Source organism: Morone saxatilis, unplaced genomic scaffold (genome assembly GCF_004916995.1).
Source record: "Morone saxatilis isolate NCDOM2014 unplaced genomic scaffold, NCSU_SB_2.0 Contig10, whole genome shotgun sequence".
Classification (NCBI taxonomy): Eukaryota; Metazoa; Chordata; class Actinopteri; family Moronidae; genus Morone; species Morone saxatilis.
In genome coordinates, this window is record NW_023339652.1 from 12,418,318 (window position 1) to 12,426,053 (window position 7,736).

At 46.1% G+C, this 7,736-nt stretch overlaps 2 protein-coding genes across 2 annotated transcripts in view; one reads left to right on the forward strand and one right to left on the reverse strand.

Annotated features, from left to right (window-relative positions):
- Nucleotides 1–6: 6 nt before the first annotated feature.
- On the reverse strand, nucleotides 7–4,164 carry LOC118336189. Its single transcript, XM_035672789.1, has 4 exons — nucleotides 4,128–4,164; nucleotides 3,207–3,530; nucleotides 2,595–3,122; nucleotides 7–2,504 (listed from the first exon to the last, which is right to left on the reverse strand). Exons 2-4 carry the CDS (start codon nucleotides 3,333–3,335, stop codon nucleotides 1,533–1,535), a joined length of 1,629 nt encoding a protein of 542 aa, XP_035528682.1. The 5' UTR covers nucleotides 3,336–3,530; nucleotides 4,128–4,164; the 3' UTR covers nucleotides 7–1,532.
- A 2,614-nt stretch (nucleotides 4,165–6,778) lies between these two features.
- The window catches only part of lipt1 (lipoyltransferase 1), a 1,538-nt gene continuing 580 nt past the window's right edge, over nucleotides 6,779–7,736 (forward strand). The window contains 4 exon segments of the mRNA XM_035680918.1: nucleotides 6,779–6,893; nucleotides 6,990–7,280; nucleotides 7,357–7,578; nucleotides 7,665–7,735. Of these exon segments, the coding sequence (XP_035536811.1) occupies nucleotides 6,779–6,893; nucleotides 6,990–7,280; nucleotides 7,357–7,578; nucleotides 7,665–7,735 (699 nt within the window).

Genomic DNA, 7,736 nt, shown 5'->3' on the forward strand with positions numbered 1-7,736 from the left:
GATGCGTTTGGGTTCGAGCCGACAGTGTAGTTGAGTCTGTTAATTCAGTCAAGGTGTTGAATAATGTGTTGCTACTGGGGAATTCTCAGTCAGGTTGTGGGTGCTTTGTGGAAAAAAAAAAAAAAAGAAAAAAGAAAAGAAAGGGGGAAAAACAAATCTGTCCCTATAATAAAGAATCAAAAAGGCATCAACCACATACATCTGGTCAGTGTTCATTCCATTCAGCATACATTCTGGCCCTCTTGTGGGTTTAATAAAACAAAACAAAAACAGTTTGAGATGACGTGGCTTCGATATAACAAACGGACAGTTAGTACGGACATTCGCACACAAGTGTGTTGGTGTGTGAAGGGGGGGGGCCGTGCAAGAAAGACTGTGTCGATAGCGATGTGCAAAGAAAAGGCGACTGGTCTGAGATTAAGAGTTAAGGCCGAGGTGATGCAAACAAGAGATGACCCCCATCTGATGTCAGCGAAATCACCGATGTTTCTAATCTCACAGTGCCTCCAACATGAAGAGGAGAAAGAGTGCGGAGCCGCGGTAAAGCTTTAAAAAAACGCCACCGGTAGATAACTTAAGAGGGAGAGGTGAAGAGGAGATTCGTGGCGTAGGATGGACGAGCCCGCCAGCTAACTTTTTGAACAGATATCTGTCGCCGTCCCTGCGCACTGTGTTGAGTTGATTAAGACGGAGTGCTTCTGGGACTCCTGAAACACCCTTTTGCAGATAAAATACACAGCAGACAAATCTGTTTGGTGATTCTGCAAAGTTAGCTGGGTTAACTTCTCAACGCTGCCCCTTTTTTTTCTTCTTTTTTTTTTAGGTTTCAGAGGAGGCCAGAGAGAGACAGCAAAAGCAGGACCTTAAAGGTTCATGCCAATACACTAATAATAATCGGTCTAAAAAAAGCAAGATCACAGCAGTAGCAGCAGCAGCACAAAGCTAGGACAGTTTGGCTGTTCGACACTTTATAAAACCACACAACTATGAGCGTCACTTCTCTACGTTGAGTCTAGACTGCAGACGCGTCTCACCACTGGCTTACTAAAGGCAGCTTCCTAAGCTTTTTATGTGAGAAAAACCCTCTGAGAAAGACAATTGCAGTATGTCTGGCAATAATACATAAAAAAAAAAATGGTTGGATGGTTGGTGATTGTGCAAGTTCAAAATATTTCAGCGCATGATGAAAACCCGATATAATTCAGTGTTTAAAATATTTACAAGGTCTAAATGATAGTAAAATGATATGCCGACAATGCTCTCAAAAATATATATATATAAAAAAAAGGAACACAAAAAGCGAGAGGGCGATTCAGAGCGCGACACCAGAGTACTGTGAAGCCTCGAAATCAGCCCTCAATGTCGTTCAGTGAGTCTTTTCAGAGAGCAGGTGAGCAAATCCTAAAACGAATGGACGTGGCGACACGCTCACACACGCTTTACACACACACACACACACACACACACAGTGATCCAACCACAGAGGAGGGCCCTGATTTCTTAGAGTTGCGTACCCACGGCTGCTCCCCGACCTAAACAGCCGTCATCCCCGCAGTGGCTCCGCCTGTCGAGCGGCCGAGTCCGAGCCGCTGGGTGGGACCGGTGGCGCCCGCTGCCATGCTGTGTGTCCATATGGCTTTGGATGGAAAGATCCTAGTCTCTCTCTCTCCATTTATTCCTATCCCCGTTCGCCTCAGTTGGTTTTCATGGTGACGTCTCGATTGGGCGCCTGCTCCTCTTCCTCTTCTTCCTCCTCCTCCTCTTCTTCCTCTTCCTCCTCTTCCTCCTCCTCCACACTCCTCTTTCCAGCTCCGCCCAGCAGGGAGGCTCGGAGCCTGAGCGGCGCTGCTGACATCCTGGCCTCTTCCCTGCGGAGGGAAACAGCTCTCGGAGTTGGCGGCGGCGTCGAGGAGGCCCTTCTGGTCCTGGATCAGCTCACTCTGGTTCTGGAGGAGGTTCTGGCTCGCCTGCTGCGGGTGTTGCTGCCTGGGGTCGGAGGTCAGAGGGTAGCTGTCGTACTCCTGCAGGCAGCAGCTGAGAGCTTTGTCTCGGTTCAGCTGTCTGCTCGTGTGAAAGTCCGGTCTCTCTTCCCTGAGATGCATTTGAGGACCGGGGCTGGATATAGTCGGGGTCTGCGGATAATGAGGACTCGGTCCAGGGGTATTGGGGCTACAGAAGGGCTGGGGGGCGTTGTTGTCGTGGCAACCGTCGTAGAAAAACTGAGCGCCGGAGGAGTCATCAGCAGGCGATGAGCTGAACTCCATGGAGCTCCATCTGCCGAGGCCCACCTCTCCGGACGTGGAGCCCAGCGGAGAGCACTGCAGCTGGGACAGAGTCGGACCCAGAGGCCTCCAGGCGTCCTGAGCGGGACCAGGTGTGACACCCTGATCGTACACGCCGCCGCCGAGGTGCGTGTGGGCGCTATAGGGCAGCCTGTTCTCCAGTTCACCTCCAGTACCAAACTGGTTCTGGTTCTGGAGGTCGAGGTGGGCCGTGGTCTGGTTCTGGTTCAGATCAGACACAGAGAGACAGTAACGCTGTGATTTCTGGTTCTGGTTCTGGTTCTGGTTCTACATTACATTACTGGTTCTTACCTGGCAGGAGTAACTGAAGCTCTTCAGCAGGTAGGAAAGGTCAGACGGTGGTTCAGGTCTGCTCCAATCTGGATTATCAAAACCTGGATCGTGATTTTGGTTGGAGAAGTAGTGCTGGAGCGGGGAGAGGAGGTGAGGGGAGGTCACCTGGGAGTGGGGGGCGAAGTGGGGGGAGGTGACATTGGAATGAAGGAGGTGATGAGGGGAGGTTACCTGAGCGCGAGGAAGGAGGTGAGGGCTCGTTATCTGGGGCTGATTATGGTGAGGGGAGGACACCTGGGGTGGGGGGAGGTGAGGGGAGGACACCTGGTACTGGGACACACAGTTAGGGGAGGTGACCTGGTTGTGATAGAGGAAGTGAGGGGAGGACACCTGGGTCTCGGGTACGATGGGAGGGGAGGTTACCTGGAGCTGACACGGGTAAGGGGAGGTTGCCTGAGGGTGGGAGTAGTGAGGGGAGGTCACCTGAGGAGGAGGCAGGTGATGAGGAGATGTTACCTGTTGCTCAGGGAGGTGATAGGAGGGAACCTGGGGGAGAGGAGGTGCACAAACAAGTTAATAAGTATAAAACATTAAAGCATAAAGTCGTCCAATCAGAGCGTGAATAAGAACCTTGGCGTGAGGAGGGTTTCCATGGTTTCCGGTTGACGTGGGGGAGGAGAGGGGAGGAGGGGAAGAGATGAACGGAGAGGAGTGATGGATGATGGGAGAGGACGAGGAAAACGGCCACAAGTCAGACATGATGTCACGCACACACACACCTGTTAACACTGAGTCCAGGTGTGTTCATGTGCATGATTGTGTGTGTGTGTGTGCGTTAACTGGGCGCCGTCTTCACGTGAATCTGAGGATCTGCAGGACGACACAAAGGACGCGAGGTCAGTCGCAGATGGCGGGCTCTGATGGTGCAGGTGGAGCACAGCGACCTGGTTTTAGCTTTAATAGACAGGAAACGAGCGATGAGCCTCACTGATCCTGTTACAGATGTTACAGATGTTACAGATGTTACTGGAGTTACTGAGTCTTCAGGCTGCAGTCAAATGTTAATTAAGTGGAGATGTAACGAGTCTGTTTCATTACTGTCAGCGCACAGACCACACAGCAGCTCTATATGAGTAAGTGTGAACGTGTGACACCAGGACACTTCTAAGAATTCACACCCAGACGATTAAAACTTCTCTTAAAGTGACAACGACGAGTTTAATTTCACACAAAAATCAACACAAATTATATTCTGTGTTCGATTCTCTCGTCTGTGTTTGTCTGAATTAGTCGTCGTTCAGTTAACGAGCAGATAAAAACTTCACTGACGTCGTCACAAAAACACTAAAAATTCATTTTTATAAATTTGATATCAAACAGTGGGCGACATTATTTATCATTTCCTCTTTAACATCTTTTAAACCATAAAACTCCAAATGTAGAAAGACACAGAGTTCATAAGGACATACTGTTAGTAGATACAAAGAGAGCAACAGCACTGATAACATCGTCAGTTAGTTTAAATAAAATCTAAATGAAATAACCTCTCACCTGAAACATCATCGACTCCGACTGCCTGACTGACTGCCTGTGTGTGTGTGTGTGTCAGGATGTGGTCACATGTTCTTCCTCTCTCTGGTCGGTCTCTTCAGACTCTGCTTCTTCCTTCTGATGATGATCTCAGACGCTGGTGAGACTGAAGAGCTCGCACCAACAAAGATAAATGTAATTATAGTGCAATTAAAATAACAAAATACAGAAAGTTTAATGAAATAAAAACTAGATAAAGTGTTATTGTAGTATTCTGTTGTAATGTTGACAGTATCAGTGTGCTCAGCTCTTTTATGCAGAGTTAGGACAGTAGAGTCAAACTTAGTGTATTTTATCTCCTATAATCATTTCAAACTGCCATTAAACAGATTCTTAAAAGCTTTCTTCGGTTTTTTTGCCTTCAGTCGAAACTTCCTGAAATCACACAGATGTTGAGATCTGTAAGATTTTGCTAATTAATGGAGCCTGACTGAAGTTAATTTACTGTAACTTAACCCTCACCCGCTTTTAATTAGAGTATTGTTATTATTAGGGTACATGTTTTTCTACTAATTAATATTTATACTGATCATTTCTATTTATTCATATATATATATATGAATATTATATAATTATATATATGTATTTATTTTTATAGACACATAACAAAGCTCTGTCCTGCCAATAACACGCGCTCATTGTTTGTTTTATTATTTGTTCAATAAACTAATAATTATTCTTTTCCTCGTAATCGGAACCTTTGTCAGGCAGCTCGCGGCGCTGCACGGCGCCTTCACAGCGTGGGACCGAGGTCAGAGAGAGGAACCGGAAGTCTGTCGGTTTTAAGCGATTGTACCTTCAGAATAAAAGACAATAAGAGTCTCAGTAAAATAATAATTAATTCTTTAAAATCTGTTTTTAATCAATACAACCAATCAGGACAGCGATATCAAAAGTATAAAACAGAATTAAAATTAAGTACATACAAATAATAATCAAAACGTTTCAGAGAGATGTACCAATCATATTTTATTATTTACACAAATCACAAGAATAATAAATCTGCTGTAAAATAATAGTTATAAAACATTATATATGAAAGGTACAGATAGTAGTATTTTGTATCTGAGGTTGAATCTAGTTTATAACTCTTGAATAATTGGGAAAGCAGCATTTTACTGTATAAACGACATCGCGTGTGCAGTGATTTAACTATTAAATTAAACTACATTTAATTATATTTTGGGGTCTAAATTACTCAGATGTTAAAATATTACCTCCTTAAAAGCTCACGATGTGTAATTTATGTGTAGAATCAGAGAAAACAGAAAACAAAAGAGAAAACAGAAAACATCTAAACCGCTGCTTTATTCTGACGAGTCGCTTTTATTTTGAAGCTTGAGAGCGGAAGTTGATTGACGCCGGTGCGCTCGCTCTCCGTCCGGCTCAGGTCAGCGCGAGACCAACCGTCCTCAGCTTAATTTAAATTAACGGTATTAACGTCATTAACCGCCCGCTGACGTCATTAACCGCCCGTTAACGGCCGTTTGTTGAAATGTGACGAAGTAAAGTCGTGACGTGGTTTCCGGTGATAACGGCGGGACGTAATGCTAACGCTAATGCTAACGGCTGTAGGACAGAAGGAGGAGTCAGTGACGTCACAGTTTATTTCAGGAAGTGTGACGTCACTGAAGTTAACGCAATAATATATTATTATAATATCATTGACTCTACTATACCGCCTTACTCCTGCATCAATAAATATTATACTATACATATATTTCCTGACTAATCACTATATTATCACTATACAAGTATCCATAATCTATAGTTCATTACTACCATATATTACAAAGTCCACAACTCCAATACCTACCTTATATATATACAGCGCTAAGTAATAACTATCACTAATGCGATAATACAGTATAATATCTATCACATATGTTCCAATCAGATTGTTTTAATCCTGGACACTAAAGCGCGCCAGCTAAAGAACAGGAACGCGACGGAAGCCTGAGCAGGCTTCCGTCTCACCCGCTATCAAACCAGCTTCTGTAAAACCACTCATACATAATTTATATATTCCTCATATTCCTAATATTATGAATATGTTATATAATAATCTCATCAGTACCATCTTATATACCCCTACACTGGAACTCATATATGCTGTATATGTGTATATATACCTCATCTAATATCGCTTATAAGTCCTATTGTAAATTAATTCACTATCTTCTATCTATTTATACATATTCACACATTATGATTTATTCTTATATCAATTATATTTACTTTATACATGCATTCATTATTCCTTTTATTTATAATATTGAATTATTTTATAAGTCATATTTGATATGTATGCTCTGATATATTACATAAACTATTCTATAATCAATAATCATTTATCAGAAAACTGAACTCCTGTATTATAATATGTTTCACGCAGAGCATCACATAAACATCATTCACCGTAATCACTCTTTCAACTAATGAGCCGTATCAGAGACTTTAAATGACGTCATGCACCGAGTCTTTAACTATCGAATGCACGAATGATACACACAACGTTAGTATCTTGATACACAACTAAGAGTTTTTTTGTTGGTTTGTCTTCTGGTCACAGATGTCTTCGCACGTGGGAAGTGACGGAGCGCGCCCGATGGATGAATCACACAGCAGTGGCGCGTGGCTCTGCCGCAGGGCTCGGCGTTCGGTCGGCCTTCCACCTCCGCTGCGAGCGGCGGGCCTGGGTTAGCCGCTCGGTCACAGACGCCAGCTGTACACCGAACCAACATGGCTAACATAGAGAGAAGAAAGACGCCAACAAAGATAAATGAGATGGAGCGCGCGGCGTCCTGACCTCGCTGTGAGGAGCCGACCGAGACACCGTGGTCATCGGGCGCCACCAGAACCCCTGGGCCGAGTGCGACCTGGCAGCCATGAGGAGGGCGGGGATCCCTCTGGCCCGCAGGCGCAGCGGCGGCGGGACCGTGTTCCACGACCTCGGGAACCTCAACCTGACGTTCTTCGCCTCCAGGAAGGCGTACGACCGGCAGAGGAACCTGAAGGTGATCACCGACGCTCTGAGGAGGATCCGACCCGGACTGCAGGTCCACGCCACCGACAGGCTCGACATCGTACTGAACGGACACCTGAAGATCTCAGGTACGTGTCCCAGAATGCACCGCGTGCTGCTGCTGTTGTTTGTTGTTGTTTGTGATGTTGTTGTTGACGTTTGCAGGCAGCGCGTCCAGACTGAGCAGGAAGTCGTCGTACCACCACTGCACCCTGCTGCACTCCGCTGACCGCTCCGCCCTCGCCGCCGTGCTCCGCCCCTCCTGCCCCGGTATCCATAGCAACGCCACGCCCAGCGTCCCCTCGCCTGTCGCCAACCTGCTGGACCACGCCCCCTCGCTGCAGTGGGAGGAGCTGCTGGACGCACTGGCGCACCAGTTCAGTGCAGGTAAACAGTGATGCAGAGACGTACTGCAGGGTGTGTCAGTACACTGTGACATCACTCTTACCTAACCAGCTGTTTCTCCTGTTCAGAGTTCAGCTCCGGCGCCGCGGCGACCCTCGTCGACCCCGCTGATGAGTCGGCGTTCCCTGGACTCGGGCGTG